Source organism: Perca flavescens, chromosome 15 (genome assembly GCF_004354835.1).
Source record: "Perca flavescens isolate YP-PL-M2 chromosome 15, PFLA_1.0, whole genome shotgun sequence".
Lineage (NCBI taxonomy): Eukaryota > Metazoa > Chordata > Actinopteri > Perciformes > Percidae > Perca > Perca flavescens.
In genome coordinates, this window is record NC_041345.1 from 25,891,936 (window position 1) to 25,912,611 (window position 20,676).

Genomic DNA, 20,676 nt, shown 5'->3' on the forward strand with positions numbered 1-20,676 from the left:
TAGAAAGTGGCATAAAAAGAAAAGACTCAAGTAAAGTACAAGTAACTCAACATTTTGGACTTAAGTACACTACTGGAGTAACTGTACTTAGGGCGTTTTCACACATACCTCGTTTGGTCCGGACTTTTTAGTTTGATCCGAACCAAAATTACAGGTGTGAAACCTCCCCCGGACCGCGGTCCGGCTCAAAAGACCAAATTTTGGTCCGATAAAAAGAGGTGGTCAAACTGAACCATGGTCCGGTTCGTTTATAGTGTGAAAGCATTTTTTGGATGGTTCGGACTTTTGGACCAAATACAAGAAGCTCTGGCAGGCTCTCCTTGTGTTACAAGACCGGGGAAGCTCCTTTAAGGTGCTTAGTGAGAGAGAGTGACGGTGAATGCGTTCAGAGAAGACAGCTGTCGGCTATCAGAGCAGAGAATACATCAGCAGTTTATTTGTTAAGTGGTAAATGTACAGCGTAGGTTTCAGTTTGTCTCTGAATAAATGCTCCAGAAAGAAAGTTCCCGTGTCTTGCTTCTCAACATCACAACAAAACAAAAAGGGCCGCGGCAGTAGGGGGAGAGCAGCAGTCAGTAGGGGGAGAGCAGCAGTCAGTTGGAAAAACTCCGACACAGAGAGAGGATATGAGAGGACGAGGAAGCCCTTCAACAAACCAATCAGTTAGAAGTATCTGGAGACGTAGCTCACGTATGTGATGACGGCAGGACGTAGGTTTGTCACGTATAGATCTTTAGTGCGGTTGCAAAACTGCAGTGTGAAACCACAACTTACCGGATCAAATGTATACAATGTAACAAAAACATGAACCTTGGTCCGGACCTTGGTTCGGACTTTCATGTGTGAAAACGCCCTTAGTTACATTCCACCTCTGGTCATCGGAAGATAGGAATCTGGAGAGTGGGAATTAATGGAAAACCTTTTGTGAGCAAAGACACAAACCTGTTAAACCTACCAGAGCCACTTCTCCTGATTGACCAATCATGGCAGACACACAGACACACTGTCATCCATCACAACACAGTCAGTGGCAGGCTCTCCTTCGACAGGAATCATACATCATATTCTTTATTCAGGATACATAAAAAACGGTCCATAGCACAATACAAAACATAGCAAAAGACAGACAAATACAAGATAAAACACATACACTGACTATGTTTTCCTTTTTCTTGCCCTTATTCCTAAAAAGCCAATATTCATATTAAGCTGTCTACATGGCTAATGAAAATGAGTATTCCACTAATATTCCAGTTTACATGCAGCCTTGCAAAATAGAATTTCTTTTCAAAGTTGGCGGCAAAACCCAGGGCAAGTCACATATTCTATTCTGAATGCGCTGTCTAAAGATTGCTTCTAAAACCTGAGTAATACAGAGTATCCCAGATGTCTTAATCTGAAAATGCTATGTTCAGAAAAAGGGACCTATTCTTATTATCCAAAGGGAATATGCTGTTTACATCACCTGTGTGAAGTTCAGCATGTTGTCATATTCGGAATAATAGTGGAATATTAGTGTGCATTGTAAAGGTACTCACTGTATCAGCATGTCATCATTATCACACTACAGCAGGGGTCAGCAGCGCTACAGAAGTTTACCAACCTGAAAATTAATCTGCTTTATTGTTATTGTGTGAACTCTTTGCTAATCAGACACTGGTGTGATGAGGAGTAATCTTGAATAGTGTGTCTGAGAGGAGCACTATAGTAGTGTCCAAATAAATACTCTGAACCAGCCATTATTGTAGTAACATGATTCTAATACCATCCATTCTTACAGGATGATGCTAGTTTTGTCAGTGAACTTTTTCTATCAGGTCATAATGCAACAATAACATTTGGCAACAACAAAAATATATTACAGGTGCTGTAGGTAGGATTGGGAAGATCCAGGACTTAGCCAAAAAATGTGAACATCCACAACTTCTCAGTCCCTCCCCCCCTTTCTGCTAAAGCAAAACGGTCTCCTAAGCTCCTCCCCCCACAAGGGAGAATTAATGCATGTGCCTGAGCAGTGATTGACACACAGTTAGACCCCTCCCCCTGGCCCTGATTGGTGCATCTGAACAGGGAGCGGTATTTTTGCAAATCGCACTACATGTTGTAGGTGGTGCCAGAGGAGCCGGATTTTTTTTTTTATTACCTGCTTTATGTAGTTCTACTGGAACATAGGGTCAGTTTCATCAAATATGACAGAAAGTTAGTTTTATAAGTCTTACCTACGGCATCTTTAAAGTTCTCATATTATGCTTTTTGGCTGTTTCCCTTTCCTTTATTGTGTTATATATCTTTTTTTGTGCACGTTATAGGTTTACAAAGTGAAAAAGCCCAAAGTCTACCCCAAAGGGACTTACCATGTCCAGCAGAAAACACTGTTCACAAACTGCTCCAAACAGCTCTGTTTTAGTCCAGCCTTTCCTTCAGAGACAAACGTAATTTTGCGTCACTTTGTAAAACACCTTGTAATGCCCGCCTAGCTGCTAGCATGGCACGCCTTCAAACCAAGCTAGTTAGAGCGGAGGCCCAGAGTTCAGATAGATTTTTTTTTGTTTTTTTATTGCAAGACAGAAGACAAAGGGTCAAAGCAGGGTCGGGGGCATCGTCAGGGAGACTCTGGAGAGGGTCAGCAGAGCTGGATTATTATTATTTATTTTTCCCTGCAGATCCGATAAGATAATTGTATTACCACGTAATTAGCACAGGAGACTGTGAATTAAAACGTTACGTATGATAGACTAATTTGTTCAAATTTAAATAACTTACCACTCTGAAACGTCTTGGTGCAAAATTTGAAAAATGGATAATTATTTATTATTATTATTTTAAATTACATTTATATCTGCATTTATGTCAAAACCTAGAGACTTTCAAAAATCAAAATGTCATTTATTAAATGTATTTGTGTCAAAATGACATGTAAACATCTTTTCCTATTCTATTTTGAATGGAAACGCTTCCAATCCACTTGCGTGTTGCGTGAAAAATAGCCGTCGGTTCAATTTCTAGCATGCACGCGTTTTCGGCGCGGCTGAGACGTGCGTGTCACGCAGGCAGTGTGCAAGCTCTAACCTGTTAACATGGGAGCCGAAATAAAAAACGCACATGCCACGCAGCTGACACGCTCACGCCACGCAGCCAGTGTGCAGGAAGCCTAAAGCCTTTATACATACAGTACAGGCCAAAAGTTTGGACACACCTTCTCATTCAATGCGTTTTTTAATTTATTTCCATGAATATTTACATTGTAGATTCTCACTGAAGGCATCAAAACTCTGAATGAACACATGTGGAATTATGTACTTAACAAAAAAGTGTGAAATAACTGAAAACATGTCTTATATTTTAGATTCCTCAAAGTAGCCACCCTTTGCTTTTTTATTAATAAGGGAAAAACTTCCACTAATTAACCCTGACAAAGAACACCTGTGAAGTGAAAACCATTTCAGGTGACTACCTCATGAAGCTCATTGAGAGAACACCAAGGGTTTGCAGAGTTATCAAAAAAAGCAAAGGGTGGCTACTTTGAAGAATCTAAAATATAAGACATGTTTTCAGTTATTTCACACTTTTTTGTTAAGTACATAATTCCATATGTGTTCATTCATAGTTTTGATGCCTTCAGTGAGAATCTACGATGTAAATAGTCATGAAAATAAAGGAAATGCATTGAATGAGAAGGTGTGTCCAAACTTTTGGCCTGTACTGTACCTTTTTGGTGCATAGAATACTAAGCTATTGAAATAATAATTGTGTGTATTAGTTTTAAAAAAAAATCATCTTTTAATGTTACATGTGGCACAGTGAATCTTCAGGATGAACTGTATGTGTGGATCGCCGCCTTACCTACAGGCCAGTAAGCTTGTCATCAGTGGGGATATGTATTTACTAATAATATGTGGGATTTATGTTAAGACATTTCAATTTTTGAAAACAATTAGAGCGGAGGCCAGAAGAGATCAGATAGTTGTACCGCAATGTCCAGGAGAATTAAAAAAATACGTATGAAAGATTAATTTGGTAACATTTAAATAAATCACCAGACGTTTTGGCTTCACTTATACAGTCTATGCATCAACCCCTGGTGCATATGTGTATACACAGATGTCCACACACACACACACACACAGGCATACATTGCATTCAGAAAGTATTGAGACCCCTTCACCTTTTTCACAATTTGTTATATTACAACCTGATTGGACAGGATTTAGAAAGGGACACACCTGTCTCTCAGCTGCCGAACCAATCGGAGCAAAATTAGTGTCGAGGCACTGATTTGTGGAAGGTTACGAAAACATTTCTGCTGCATTAAAGGTTCCCAAATGAATTCACACCAATAGGGCACAATCCGAACTTTCAAATTAAACCTTGAACATTCAACTCATGAAAGAAATCGGGCACTGCACGTCTGGAACGTTTATTTGAAGACCACTGACTGACGCCACATGAAGCACTAAGAGGCCAAAATACACCTCATTCAGCACTCCGCACCATTGCACTATTGTTGTACTGTCTACAGATGTCAGTGTTGTTGTGTTACTTTTTGATACTTCTATCTGCACATAGTAGTCAATGTGCATGTTTACTTCGCTCAGCTTTGTTGGACTTGTTTTTCGCTGTATGCTCCTTTCTGTGTAAGTGCCGGTACTTTAAGAGCAAGAAAGAGCTGCAGTCAAATTCCTGGTATGTGTTCACACTTACTTACAGCTGCCAATAAAGCTGATTCTGCTTCAGTATGAAATCCTACACAGAGTACACCTCACTCAACAGAAAATTTACAAATTGTACACTAAACATCTGTCTTCCCTCTCTCTTCTGTCATTCCCCTAATAGTTATAAACACACAGGCACGCTTGCATGCACACACACACACGCACACACATACCGGAATAACTACTTTTAGCAACAATAAATGGATTGCATATTATTATTACTATTATTGTTTTTGTTCTGTTTCGTCTATTATCTTTTTTTCTTGTTTCTTCATTTTTCCTACACATCACGGTAAATGTTGCTTGTTAAACTTTTGCTCCATTTATTTCTATAATTAGTATGTCCCCTCCCTTTGTCTGTGTTTATGTACTGTTTCTTTTGCACCAGTAAAAAAAAAGGAAAATAGTATTTTAGTATTAGAAATTAGTATTTTTCTTTTACATAATAAATTTGAATCCTGTTTTGTTGTTATTGAGTTTAGATTGAGGGGGTGGGGGGAATTCATTTAAATGATTTTAGCATAAGGCTAAAACATAACAAAACGTAGAAAAAAGTGAAGGGGTCTGAGTACATTTACGGAAATGTTTTCATTTCCCTGCTATAATATAATGTAACACAAGTGACCAAAAGAGTAATAAATCACAAAGCATGAACAAACATCCTATAGGTGTCACATGGGTAACCATTGTACTTTTCTTTGAGGCATCTATATATAGATATATAGCGTTGCTGATGATTAATGACCCAACACTTTATTAAAGAACTGCTAGCAGGCAACTGGAAATCAAGTGAAATGTCTTATGTCTGTCTGATAGCACAAGAACAGAAAACAACTGTAGGAGATTGTGCAGTATGAAAATGGCAGACGAATTACAAAACAACACCCCCCCCCTTACCCCTTCCTGTTCCGCTAACAGACCCAGCTAACCCACCCAGAGAAGGCTTCTCCTCCACACAGAGCCCTGTGTGTCTGGATGCATCATTGACGTCACAGCTGACGCACGGCATCCTGGAGTGGCCGGCTCCATCAAAGGCCTGTATGCTCGGGCTTGAACAGAAGTATAATTAGCCAGCCAGCAGAGGGAGAGATACACAGAGAGAATGGGAGGAGAGGGGAGGGATGGGATGGAGGGGCTCATGGTGGGGGAGAGCTTGTGAGTGAATAGCAGAAAAAAAAAACATGCTGTCACTGTTTGCTCTCTGAGAGTCACAGGATAATAAGTAAGGCTGGATACCGCCAATGATTTCCCGAATCGATTTCGATTCTGATTCACGAGGACCCAATTCAATCACATTTCCGATACGATTCAATATCAATTAGGTTAAGGGAATTTCAGTTACACATTTGCTTGGATATAAAAGAGATTCTCAGAGAGCTTATGGTGTTAATTGTAGAAGCAAGCAGCAACCCTCAACCCCCCAATTTTTTTAATGCACCAGGTTAATGTTTACATTAAGAATTTACCCCTAACAAGTTTGTTGTGAAATATCCATCAGAATGGACTACTTCATTAATAGAGGTAGTTAAAGCAGGGTAGTTAATTATGACAGGTAGGACATATCTATCAGATTGGACTACTCACTCTATACATTTAGTTAAAAGTAGGGTAGCTTATTCTGTCAGGTGGAAAAAAATCTATCTGAATGGACTACTTCATCAATAAAAGTAGTTAAAGCAGGATAGTTCATTAAGACAAATAGAAATCATCTATCAGATTGGACTATTTCCTTTATAAATTTACTTTAAAGTAGAGGAGCTCATTCTGTGAGGTGGGAAATAACCATCAGAATGGAATACCTTCTCTATAAATGAAGTTAAAGTAGGGGAGTTCATTCTGACAGGTGGAAAATATCTATCAGAATGGACTACTTCCTCTAAATGTAGCGACAGGTCGGCTGCGGCGACAGTAAAAAGGCCTTTAGTTGCAGGCAGGGGCGGGTCTAGAGGGGTGGCCCGGGGTGGCACCCGCCCCCCTGGAATATGATTGCCCCCCCCTCCCTGGTTCCCTCCCAATCCATTGGATCAGAGTACTGTCACTTTGTTGCCGGTTCTGCCAATCGCTGCCTTTCCATTTGGTAAATGGATAGTTACCTTAAACACACCTTGTATGACAACTGTGTACTTTGTTGAAATGTTGAGGCCAGTTTAGAAGTAGAAACATATTGATCTCACTGTAGAGCACTTTTGCAATTTTATTTTGTTTCCTATTATATGAAAACCGTGTACAGAAAGGTTTTCTTTGTTGAAGTTTGAGGCAAGTTTATTGTAAGTGTATTGCACTTTATTTTTTATATGGTTCTGTGAAAAAAAAAATCTTCCCAGTCCTTTTGACATGACCAATTAATGTTTCCATGATGACTATCCAAATTTTTGCCTTAAAGGCTGGGACACATAGAGCCGTCGGACAGTCTGGCGAGGTTAGTGACTCGATTCTGTTCGGTGTGTTCCGTGCCGTTGTCCGTCCGAGGGGCCGTCCGCCTTCATTTTGGCCGATTTGACATGTATAATCGGCGGGGCGGGCACTGCCGGCAGTCAGACTCAAATGACCCATCTGATTGGTAGAGTGCTAACCCGGAAACGGGGAGCAGAATGAGCGTGACTAGAGTCTCTCAAAATCCGACGAAAATCTGTTAAACTGACCTTTGTCGATCTGAAATGAAGACAGATTCAGCAACTTGCATGGCCTATTTCTCGCTTAAAATGTTTTCAGAAACATGTTTCAGTGAACTATTTTAGTACAATATGAGATGTTACATTACAGATGACATGACAGTCTGTTTTTGAATTTCCGGAGAAACCAGACCCACGCGACGCGTTCGTCCAATCAGCTGCTGTTTTTTTATTTTTTGGTCAACAATACAGATTAGCGCCGCCTGCTGTTATGGAGACATATTACGTCTCGTCTCTTCGGTGTGTACTGATGCATTTTTTTGACCAACTCGGGGAGACTGATCAGTCCGACTGGCTTTTCTGCCGACGGTTGGCCGTCTGGTTGGTTTGTAGGCAGCTTTAGAGCCCATAGAAAATGTGTATTGTATTTTACACAGTCTGTTGAAAATAAAAACAAGTGAAATGAATAATGAATGTGATGTGTTTTACTTAGCAAAATAACATTGCGTTGTTCTATCCGAGCCAGTATTTCCTATATTTATAAGCAGATTTTCTATGCTGTATTCTGATATAATCCACTGCGCCCCCTGACTGACTATTGCCCACCCTCCCAGAATCGCCCCTGGTTGCAGGAAATATAAATCAGAGAGAAAGGGCATGGATGGAAGAAAGAAAAACATTAGGGCGAATAGGTTCAGGATTTAGAAGGCTTATAGATATGGTGAAAGTGGACAAGGCATAAGAGTTTGGTTTGCTTCCCGAGGAGACTGATTGGAAGAAGAGGAAAAACCAGACATTGTAAGAGTTAACTAACTCCAGAAGATGGCAGTAATGCAATGACATGGATGCCAACTGCTGATAAACCTCAAAGAAGAAACACTGCCATCAAGGGAAGAGGGTTTAGGGAATGAGCAGTGTTGCTTTGCCCCAGACCCTCATCCAAAGCGCGCTGAAGGGAATAAAAAAGTTATCTCAATGGCTTCCCCCTCTTCGTCCGACGACTGAGCAGTTGAACTGGGAAGCCAAAGGCAGAAGAGAGGCATACAGGATTAAATCACACACTCACAAATAGAGAGGCACCCCTACTGGACTATGCACACACTGTAATAAACTGTAAACTGTCAAACAGATTGCAACATGTGTGATGAAGAAAGGAGGAAATTAATAACATATATTGATGAAAAACACAATATTACATTAGGGAATCTCCTACGGAAGACAATGGAAAGTACGCAATTGTCTAATAAACTACGCTACTTAAAAGTAATTGGAATATAAGAGAATTTTTTTTTCTGATTTTGTTTTTTTACTTTGTAATGTGCATATGGATATTTGAAGTTGAAATAATTTGTAAGTCTTATGTGAATACTGTATATAGGGCTTTTGTTAATTTATTGATAAACGATGTACTTATTGTAGATTTAAATTTTATTATGCAATGTTTTATGACCTGTGTGATCTTAGCCCGTGGGACTACGGATGGAAATTAGCCCTTGGCTACAATCCGGCATGTTTACATGCATGCATTCCATGTTTGTTCATTAACATGCACTGCCAATCTACTGCTCCACGCTCCAGTCCAGTAGGTGGCGGTAATTCACCCATAAACTGGTTTTCCAACCGCCATTAAAACACAAAAAAAAGAAGAAACACTTACCCCCCCATCCCCCAAGCTAGCCTTAACGACGAGTTGCTAACTGATTTTTTGAGACTTGATAATACATAATAGTGAAAAGTAACCCTGAGGAACGACACGGTTACCGCTGCCAGCGGGTCATGCAGCTTTCTAAAAGGTAATGAGCCGTAAAGCCTCGGGGTCTCGGCTCAGCGGCGCCCACAAACTGCAGCCACACTGGAATGACTGGCAGCCCAGGTGGGTGTTCTGCTCCGAAGGAAGCTTGTTAAAATAAACCGGGGTCTCTTTGGGCCTGTGCGGTGTTGCTGTATTAAGTTTGTGGCCACATATAATGGATATACTTAATGTTTCGTGACTATAACATTACGTGCTTGTCTAAATGTCTTCCAAATCGTAAGTTAATCTTGCCATTGCTTGTCATGCAATATGCACTATCGTTAAGCGAAACCGCTGTTGACTGTTGAACCCGGAGCTAACGTTAGCTCATTTTGTTTAGATAGCATTGATTAGCTAGCTAGCTAAATGTTGCCTGCTGCTAACTAAATTAACGCTAATTGACACCAAGCTATACTATCCACATTAACGAAAACGAGAATGACGTCCCGTGAACCGTAAAGATAGTACATTTGAATGATTAAGAATGAACCATAAGGTAATACAAATTCAAGTTTAGTTAGCTAGTTAGCATTGCCACGATACTGTTCGCGCCGATAGCTAGCTAGCCGGGGGAAGACGCCACCATACGTTATAAAAACTTCCGGATATATGTAGCTATAAAACGTTTGCGTACAGTATGACAGTGTTTGTCCTCTAACTTTGTGAGCTGATAAAAGATGACTGCAAAAGTCAACTCAGCAGTTATCGAACCATTAGACTCCTGAGTTGACATCACGTGTTAACGTAGCTAACGTTACATTTGTAACATCAGGTTGAATCATTACTTTTAAGTGGTGTAACGTTAACCAAGGCCCCAGTTTTTAAGCAGCCCTAAAGGCCACAGGTTCAATTTGTGACAATGTTGTTCGTCAAAATAAAATGAACTGTAAATTGCTTTGGTAACATGCACCACTAATGCACACATTTTCATTTTCCTGCATCTTAACCATATCTAGGGCTTGATATTATGTTTACAGGGGCATTTTCTTAAGCAAACTTTTGTGTAACCACACAAAATTTGGGGCACGTTGCAATTTTTTTTTTTGCCCGAACCCTAGTGGGTTCATGCCGTCCTGGGTATCAGATTGGTACCATTTGTAAATAATTTTAAACAAGGGCCTGAACGTTACAAGGTCACAGTTTAACAAATAACAGAGCCAGCAGTTAGATGCACAAATATTAACAAATAGACAATGTTGGGAACTTGTGATCAGTCGTGGATCTCCCCCTGTCTACAAACCAACAAAAACTTGGTGACCTGTTTAGTAAGCAGCAATAACCTTTCCATCAGTTAGGCTGTTCACAAAGGATCGTAGTATTAGTGGCATCAGTCCCATGATTCTACATGTAAACCATTTGAGTTGACTTGTGCTGTCTGTCTGACTGATGCTGCATTCACATTGCCTGCGTGGCCGTCAGACGGTGCTGCGAAAACACTGGTCTTCCCATTCGTTTTGAACTGGGGTAGTGCGTTCAGTCTGTGGCAGGGGTCACTGCAGGGGAGAGACTGTTAAAAAAAATTATATATATGTATATGCATGCGGCGGAAACTTGAGACCGAGTCAACTTGGAGAAACGCAACCAGACGCTGCTGTGGCCAGTAATGTAACTGGCAATCGGACTTGTGTGGTCGGAAACATCAAGCTCTATAAACGATCTGACGGAAAACAGTGATTGTGAAATATAAAGTCTACTTGTGCTACGTTTGGGGGGGTTAAAGAACACATCAGGACGTCGCACACAAATTAGCCGTTTCAGTGACACTCACACCCCGTTGCACCACCCTGCGGAAAATCGCCGGGTCCCCTTTTGGTGATGTGAACGCAGCCTGACAGGCAGGTTAGTCAGCCGCTGGGGACAGGCGGCAGAGACCTTCACAGAAAACAGTCGGTGTGGATTAGACACAATTAAAATTTTATTGAAATGGCAATCATACTTTATATACTTAAGCTGTTAAAATTAAGATTAAGACATTCTTTACTGATCCCGCAAAGGGGAAATTACATTTAATTTACAGCTTTCAGGGGATTTGCCAATCTTGTTGTAGACATGTGATATGGCGATATACTTAACTATTGAATGACTAATGATTTTAAATGGACAATAGATTCGAAATTAAATCATGAAGGATCAAAAATTAACATTTGAATTGTCAGATTCTCTAATATTTTCACCCCTTTCAGTTGTGGTGTAAAACCCCTATTACTATAATCGATAAGATGATGACCTAAGGCAAAATCCAACGTGAAACCATGCAGTTACTTCAGCTGTAGGATTAGTCATTTATTTTTTTTCACGTGTCTGTCCAATGTGTTCAGAGTTGACAGTGTGTTATCCAGCCAGGACGGAGTGAAGTCCACAGAGCTCGGTTCAGCAGCGTTGTACGACGTGTTGCCCTTCAGCTGCCCTGACCAGCCAGCGGTGCTCAGCGATGCCTACGCTGCTGCAGATGCACACCAGGAAGAAGGTGAGGCCCCCAAGCTGAATTCTTACTCAACCCTTTTGAGTTTATCATTAGTACAATGTATCTGCAGGTTTTGAAAAGTCATAAAAAGGGGAACTACACACAAATTAGTTTGTTTGCACTGTAGACATAATAACCGATTCTAGTTGGTAAATATTTATAAAGGGTGATTTCTTTCCCCGACAAAACATCAGCTTTTTCTGCCCAAAATGAACTTGTATCTGTCTGCTTGGATTTGAAAGTGTGGCTCAGCATAATTCTCTGGCACCTCCCTAACCAGGACAAAACAGGCAATACTCCAAGGTCATGATTTAGGTCACCCAAAAATGTTCTCTGGGATTTTTGCGAGCCAATAACACATTTCCTGTTGAAATGCAATGTTTCCTTTTTAGGATTTTTTTTTTTTTTATCAGTGGGGGCAGTTCTGAACACCCCCTCACCCCCGAAACAGAACTGACAGTTTGCTGCAACACTAACTATATTTATTCACCTCTATTCACACACACAATGAGGTATATTTTCAGTTGTGATTGAACTGTATTTTTTGAGTTACTATATAGGCCAACTTTGATCTTGACATATAGGCTAAGCATTCTGTAGCAAATAACAATAAACCCACTATTAATTACATTATCTTAATGCAGTGTAACTACTTCAGCATGTAAATAATGCACCTAAAATACAAACGTTCTCCGACACGCACTTTAACAATGCAGCCCTATTTCTGATACCGTGGGGGGCAGAAATGTTGCCGTGGACGGCCGCCACGGTCAAATCAACATAGAGGAAACACTGAAATTATTGTAAACAGGAAAAAAGGTGCATATAAATGTTTTCTTTTCTTTATTTAAATCACAGCACAGACAAGGCATCGCAATAATCAAAAGGATGATCTGGAACTTAAGTTTAGTAAGATAGCTCTTTTTTGGCTATAACAAAAAGCTTGTTTTAGCCAAATTTTGTTAATTTTTACTGCTTTGGTCTGGCACTGAAAAGCTTGATGAAACAATCGGTAGTTCTCTTGTGTGAAGGTTATGATGCCGCTTGAGGAGTAGTACCGGGCACGCTTTCACACAGATGTGCCTTATTTAAAAAAATAAAATAACACTACACGCATACACACAGACACACCTGCAGTCAGATGTCCGGCACACTGGTTAAATTCAGTTTATTTAAGATGGGACTTTGCAAATTAATAAAATGCATGATTTAACATGGGTTAAAAATGCCCAAATTAGCCAAATGGCTAATTATTTTTGATCTGTTGTCCCCTTGCCTCGATGTTTAAAAAAAGGCTTTCAACACTTCACTTCCTAAAGGATTGTATAAGAAACATAATAACAAAAATAAAAAAACGGCACCTCTGATTCATAACATAATAACTTTATAACCATAATTAGAAGAAACCTACTGTCTGTTGTAGCTAAAAGCTAATAGTCACCCCGTGTTTTTCGGGGTCTTTGTGCTATTAATTCATACTGTTACATCCAAGATTGATGCACTTTATGTCCATAATTAATGATTTTTCGGGCCGTTATCTCTGCTGATTGACACTCGCTCTTATGCTAACCATCGATTTCGTTTCCAATAATGCTTTGGGAATGCTTGTTTTTGGCTTGTAAACCAATGGAAGGCAGGTCCGTCACACATTACGCCTTATATGGGCATCCAAGGCAGAACAAAGATGGTGTGAGAGAGATCACTCAAAGTCAGAATAGTCTAATTACCGTTCCAAAACCGTTGTACAGAGAAGAATAGCATTACTGTTTTGAATTTTGGCATACATTTGGGCCTTTTTTGAAGAAATGTAAATAGTTTGTCCTTTTTATATGAGTTATGTTCATTATGTTTATTTTTGCACTGGATGACTCCAAATATATAGGAGAACTGTTTGTGTGTGTGTGTGTGTGTGTGTGTGTGTGTGTGTGTGTGTGTGTGTGTGTGTGTGTGTGTGTGTGTGTTTATAAATATGACATTATTATTTGGATTATTGGCATAAGTGACTGGCATTATTTGGTCACTTATGACTGGCACAATTATTCTTTTTAAATAATTTAGATATTTTGTCCACTGTAAAAGTTATGTTTTTCACTTTTTGACTCCTAATACATATGAGAAGTGTTTTAGACAGGAGATTGGCTTAGCTTTTATTGCTGTGTGTGATATCATACATATCTGTGAGATTCATGTTCTGTTTTATTTATTTATTTATTTGTCTTTATGATCCTACAACCTTTTTTTCCATTCAAGTGACCTCACTGCAGCACAGATATTCTAATTGCCCAGTTATTCATAGATTGACTGTGGACAACAGGGTTGATGTTTTACAAGCTTTTTTAGAAAATAAAACCAGATGGACAATGAATTGTAAAAATGACCTTAGGTCTGCTAGGGTTAAACTACAAAGAAACAAAAAAGAGACTACACAAGCAAAGTAGAACTTAGCACAAAACAAGACTCCACAGAAGCAAAAAGGTTAGCAACAAAGCAGAATAGGTTACAAGATAAAACAACCGAGCATTGAGTACACAAATTAGACAAGACACAATAACTGCAAACAATGACATTGTTTATATGTGAGTAATGTAAGAAATTGGTTTAATCCAACATGGTTTGTGTCCCGTAGATGGATATGAAGCTGCTCCAGGTGTCTGTGATACTACATTTGGTTGGAAGTCGGTGGGGCAAGAGTTGAGGCCCAATGACGTGACAACGGATTTGACTCCTTTTCAGCATGGAAACCGTGCTTTAGCTTCAAAGGACATGAGGAAATCGCAGGGTAAGTTCTTTGTATTCCAATATATGATTTAGTGGCAACAGCAATTGCGGCAGATAGCATAAACATATGTTCGTAGGGTTTAGTTGGAAAAGATGAATCTACTCTGACATATCCAGGCTGTTCTAACTGAAAGACTGCAGTCATTTGTGGCCATTTTAATCATTTTGGGCTGCAGCTCTCTGTCAAGGTCACAAGCAAGTGTGACAGTCTGACATAATGGACTGTAAACGCAAGCTGACAGCTGGGGATGACATTGCAAACGCAAGAAGTCCACGTCATGAAGGGAGAAGTTTTTATTTAATTTTTTTAATGCAGGGATATCTCCTGGGCAGCAAACACGCCATTGTTGGCAGTTGAATAACAAAATCCAATCTATCATTCATAGTCAAACTAGTATCTACTCATGAGAAATGAGCAATCTCAACTGTAGTTCGTTTGGGTTGATTTTTAGTTCATAGCTAAACATATTTCCCGATGTCAAGGTATACTGTATATGATGATGAACATTTTGAACCTGCACGTGGCAGCATGTGATGGTATAGAGAATTTGTGGGTGCTGTTCCTGACAATGCGGTGTTATTGTTACAGACAGAGGGATGGCTCACTCGGAGGAGTCTCGGCTGGCCAACCTCCTGCGCCGAGTCTCCAGAGAGGATGACCGCGACCGCAGGCTGGCCACCCTCAAACAGCTGAAGGAATTCATCAGCCATGGCGAGAGCAAAGTGGTCAGTCAGATTGTATAGAGATTATTTTCCCGTTTTACCGCAAACCCACTTCATTATAGAAATAAGATCTAGTGAATACCGTTAATATTGTTACCCTCTCTTCTCATAGATATTTTAAATTGTTCAGGGGTGTCTGTCAACAGTGACTGACTAGCTGTCTCTGACTCTATTGAACTCGGGACGTAAAGCTAAAGCCACATTGTAGACAAGCTGCACTTTTCAAGACAGGTGCGTTCAGTTGCACCTCGTAAACTCATGGTGCATTCAAATGCACCTTGACAAACTCAAGCTGTTGTTGTAAAGTTCCCTTCTGCCATCTAGTGGCTTTAAGTTGTTTAACAGCAAGTGACTGGTTAAATAAATGATTGGCATTACATTTAAAAAATTTCAGCAGGAAATATACCCAGATTGTTTTTTTTGAAGGATCATTGTCCTGTTGCACTGTCCTAAAAGTTGGAGACGGTGTATAAAAATGTCTGAGTTCTGCAATTTTCACTCTATGTGGATATGAAAACTTTTAGATCTCAAACAGCATAGAGTCAACCTCATAGTTGTTTCAAATGAAATGTGTTGACATAGAATCAAAGTACTGATACTAACACATTGCTGTCCTCTTTCTTTTTCTCTCGCACAGACTAGCTTGTCAGGCCATTTTAGTAAACTCTCTGTTCTGCTTTATATTCTCAATATTTTTAGGGCCAAAGCACCGACTTATGGTCGGCGATGCTCTATTTTAATTGCTGTGTTTTTTATTATAATTCTCTTAAATGAATCACATTTTACGAGGGGCTTAAGGTGCTCGAAAACTCACCAAAATTTGCACATGCGTCACAACTGGTAAAAATGATGTTTTATTGGTTTTGCGCTCGTTTGCCTAGCTTCCTATACTTAAACCACACCCCCTTTAATAACTAATGAACCTTTTGAGGTAAACACTTCGGGTGGAGGCATCATTGCACCCTGCAGATAGTTCCTTTAGCTTGACAGTCTGCTCTGTCTCACTTTTGGCACGCCCCCTTTTGCCCCCCCTATGAACTGTTACACTCTGGTGCTTCGAAACGGAAGGGCAACGGAAGCATCGCCACACGTGACGCTGGTTAACATTGCACTTGGCAGCAGGTAACGTTAGCTAGTAGCTTGCTTAAACTAGGTTAAAATGCTAACAGCTAAACAGTCTGATGGGTTTTGAATGGATTCCAGCACCGGGACGTAAAGCTAAAGCCACATTGTAGACAAGCTGCACTTTTCAAGACCGGTGCGTTCAGTTGCACCTCGTAAGCTCATGGTGCATTCAAGTGCACCTTGACAAACTCAAGCTGTTGTTGTAAAGTTCCCTTCTGCCATCTAGTGGCTTTAAGTTGTTTAACAGCAAGTGACTGGTTAAATTAATTATTGGCATTACATTTAAAAAATTTCAGCAGGAAATATACCCAGATTGTCTTTTGAAGGATCATTGTCCTGTTGCACTGTCCTAAAAGTTGGGGACGGTGTATAAAAATGTCTGAGTTCTGCAATTTTCACTCAATGTGGATATGAAAACTTTTAGATCTCAAACAGCATAGAGTCAACCTCATAGTTGTTTCAAATGAAATGTGTTGACATAGAATCAAAGTACTGATACTAACACATCGCTGTCCTCTTTCTTTGTTTTCTCTCGCACAGACCCTGGTCAAACAGTTGGACACTATCCTCAGCACCTTGAATGACATTCTGAATGAGAGGTGAGAGGAAGCTGCATGCTCTAGATTTATTGGGCTTAGGCCTTGTGCTACACCCTGGACATGCTAGAAAAAGGTGTTGTCATGTCAGAATAGATGGAACATGTGTCCAAGGCAGTAGAAATGGTACTTTCAAAAAAAAAAAAAAAAAAAAAAAAAAAAAATCTCTTTTTAAACGCCTGCCTTTTTCCCTACGAGGCAGTTGTTCTTGGATCACTTGTCAATCCTTTTGATGTCGGAACTGGGGTCAGGGGCAGAGTGAACATTTCAAACCGATTTTTCATTTTCTTTCTTTTAAAGCACGTGAATCTCTTTTTAAGAGAATTTCATGGTCTTGATCATTATGTTGAGGTTTTTTGTTAAAGCTCGTTCTGAGAAAGTGTCTGCATGGAAAAGATATTGAACTGAAGTGCTGTCCTGAAGACTTTACATTTTTTTCCTCTGAGAATTCAGCTCCCATTTACACTCACCATTGTGTAGTAGGGGTGGAACGGTACACAAAAATCACGGTTTGTGACGTACCTTGGTTTTGAAGTCACGGTTCGGTTCATTTTGGGTACAGTAAGGGGGGGGGGAATGCGAAACTACAAACAAGTAAAGAAGCAAAAACTTTTGTAACTTTTGTAAATGGCAATCAGTTTAATCAGTACAGGGGGGTTGTGACTTTCTGGTCAAAATGTGGAGGAGAAGGATTTTGATACCGGGGCTCAGTCACCTTCACTGTGTGTTTTTTAAAACCTGTTTTCAACAACTGAATATGGTCGTAGATCCGCTGCTATAAAAACACCACGGGCATTTGTTATTGCTTTGGCCTGTTTAAATGCAGAGGGGAGCTGCGTTTGCACCATGCTCGTTTCGTTTCCTTGTAGCAGCGATATTCACGTGGTGCCATTTCAAGTGAGTAATAGGGATGGGTGATAGAGACTAGATGCAATATAAACAATACAGAATTGGCCTACAATAGAGATTTTAATTATATTGCACAATCGCGATAATTCATGTTGATGACGCAATCTACCCGCAAAGTTTAGAGCCACGAGCTGCAACCGGCTGCAATGCGTCATCGTCATCTTGCGTCATGGCTCAAATCGAAACAAGGAGCTGGTGAAAAAGACCGGTGAAAAAGACCAGTGCAACATCCGTTATTTGGACTTTGTTTGGATTTAAGCCGCTACAACGGACCTGTGGTCGAGCCGTACCATGGAGCCTTTCACCAGCCTGACAATTCACTATATAACGGACGATTGGAATCTTGGCAGCCGGTGTTTGCAGACGTCGTACTTCCCAGCTGAACATACAGATTTACCGGGATGTTTACGACCCATACTGTACGGGTTGAGCAGAGGCTGCACAGTTTGACCAACAGGCAGCGGCGCCAGGCTGCCGGATTGCTAACAACTTGCTATGTATAACTATTATCAGACCGGCCCACCGGCAAAAGTCCCAACGTGTGTGTGTACGTGTATGTGTGCACGTGTGTGTGTACAATGCCTAATGCGTTACATTAGGCTGCAGGTAAGAAACTTTGTTTGAAATATGTTCTTATTTAAAGTATCTGTGCATCTTTGCCTAATACTGAAAGTATTTTCAGTACAATGTCTGTTCCTTAACTAAACAGACACTAGTTTTTCCTGTTCTCTGCATCTTGGGTGGCATTTAAGAACCAAGGACTTAAACTTACTAAGTGTAGGGCCTTTTAGAATGGTTTGCACTAAAGAGAAGACACCCAATACTTTAAGCTTTTTCTTTGTCAAAGATCCTGCAACTAGTGTACTTGAATTTTATTTATCTACAACATTATGTTGTATAATTACAGTTTTGAACAATACATGTTCTCAAAACTACATACTTTGTTTCTTTCTCTTTAATTAAAAAAAAAATACATTTAGCATTTTGTGTTCCTTAGGGTCTATGTAACCTGGTCTGAAATGGTTCTATTATAATTTATATATCGCGATATATCTATCTATCTATCTATCTATCTATCTATCTATCTCGTTATCGCAAGAGGCTGCAATGTATATCGCAATATGGATTTTAGGCCATATCTCCCATCCCTAGTGAGTAAGCAAGGTTTTTTTTTTTGGGGCATTTCAGCCTTTAATGGAAAGGATCAGCTATATATGAAAGGGGAGAGAGAGGGGGAAGACATGTAGGAAAATCGTCCAGGTCGGACTCGAACCCTGGTTCCACACAAACTCGAATGTTTGTGTGGGAACTCGGAATTGAAGTATGCAAACAAGCCTAATACTTTCTGTCAAGCCTAATACTTTCTGTTAATTGTGATTACATTCGGTGTACATTAGCACTGTTCCCAAAGTCCTCTACCGAAACGGTCTGGTACAAATACATGTACCGTTACACCCATAGTGTGTAGTACTTACATTTCGTATGTTTTTTTGTTTTGTTTTTTTTTTACAGAATTTCTTATACAATAACCACCTCATTCTAATCACTATTTATCAACAACCTAATAATTAAACACATGGATGTAGGTTTTCCAGTGAGTGAAACAGCTAAATGCTCTGTTGTGACAGTGATGCATCGTTCCTAGACATGACAAATTGGCTCAAGTCGTGCAGTCCTGACCATCTGTCTCCGAGGCATGACATGAGTTTAATGCAACCCATTGCCATTGGAACAGTGATTACTCTCTGCTAGTCCCATATGCCATGCAGCCTCTAACATGTAGTTTCCTTCCCGGTGTGGACGTGTGCAGCAGTAAGCTGCTGTGGGAGTTGCGTCAGGACGCGGCAGCCTGTCTGGGTCTCCTGTGCACAGTGCTCAGCTACGAGGCTGAGCGCATCTTCAAGTGGCTCTTTCTGAAGTTTACTTCGGGCGGTCGTGACGAGGTGAAGCTGTTGTACCTGGTTGCAGCACAGCGCGCTTTGGAGGCTGCTGGAGAGAGGAAGGCCTTCTCTCACGTCATGCAGGTAACCACACACACTGTCCAGCTCTGGGCTGGGCTTTGTTCCTAAAACATTCTGCGGCCTGTAGGTTCATAACATTAGAGTGTGTACAGGGTTTCCCCCAGAAAAGTTATTTAGTCCGGTGGAAAGTGTCTTTTTTTGGCTTGGGCCTGTCCCAGGCTGATGGCAGCATTAATGTAGAGTCCAATAGTTTCAGTAATACCAAATAATGGACAGAATCGTGAAATAAAGAATTTAAAAAAAGCTATAGACAGACCCCATAGGGCCCTACATTAAGTCAGTGCTAAAAGCTAACTGGAGATTTTAAAATATGACTTGGCTTAAGTTTCCAACTGAGCTACCCCACAGTATCTGTAGTTTTAAAAAAAATTCTCAAAAATAAATTTGAATTCCCCCCCAATGGCTTATGCCTGGTGGGGGGCAACTTATGCCCTGTGGGTCACCGGGCTTGCAATACACTGGGGGGAACACTGGTGTATATCAAGCTAGTATAGTGGAAAGTTTATAGTATATCGGCTTTTGTGTGTTTTTAGCTGGTGATGAGCAACCTGCAGTCCATCCTGGAGAACGTGGACACACCGGAGTTGCTTTGTCACAGTGTAAAGTGTATTCTGCAGGTGGCTCGCTGCTACCCGCATGTCTTCAGCACCAACTTCAGGGTAAGCGTTTCAGCGGTGACTGGTATTGTTGCATATGTTTGAGAACAACACAGGATCAAATAATGTGTTTGCTGTTTGGCCACAGGACACAGTGGACATCTTGGTGGGATGGCACATTGACCACACACAGAAGCACTCGCTCACTCAGCAAGTCTCAGGTCAGTTGGATTTCGTAACTTTTTGACACTGTCTGCTGGTTATAAAGTTGGTTGAAATTTGTGTTAACCACATACAGCTTCCCTACTGTTGTCTATTTCTGTCTGCCTGCCTGTGGCTTGATTGAAT

At 40.4% G+C, this 20,676-nt stretch overlaps 1 protein-coding gene across 3 annotated transcripts in view; it reads left to right on the forward strand.

The window, feature by feature from the left end:
* Positions 1-8,992: 8,992 nt before the first annotated feature.
* Positions 8,993-20,676, forward strand: part of smg1 (SMG1 nonsense mediated mRNA decay associated PI3K related kinase) — a 70,551-nt gene continuing 58,867 nt past the window's right edge. Inside the window, exons 1-8 of one of the 3 annotated variants that reach the window (XM_028600627.1) lie at positions 8,993-9,197; positions 11,435-11,583; positions 14,207-14,359; positions 14,948-15,084; positions 16,747-16,805; positions 19,522-19,735; positions 20,266-20,391; positions 20,477-20,549. In XM_028600627.1, coding sequence (XP_028456428.1) covers positions 9,121-9,197; positions 11,435-11,583; positions 14,207-14,359; positions 14,948-15,084; positions 16,747-16,805; positions 19,522-19,735; positions 20,266-20,391; positions 20,477-20,549 — 988 coding nt within the window. In that variant the 5' untranslated portion in view covers positions 8,993-9,120. Of the gene's footprint in view, positions 9,198-9,260; positions 9,354-11,434; positions 11,584-14,206; positions 14,360-14,947; positions 15,085-16,746; positions 16,806-19,521; positions 19,736-20,265; positions 20,392-20,476; positions 20,550-20,676 lie in introns of those variants that run through there. The other 2 variants (XM_028600628.1, XM_028600629.1) reach the window with 2 other exon arrangements.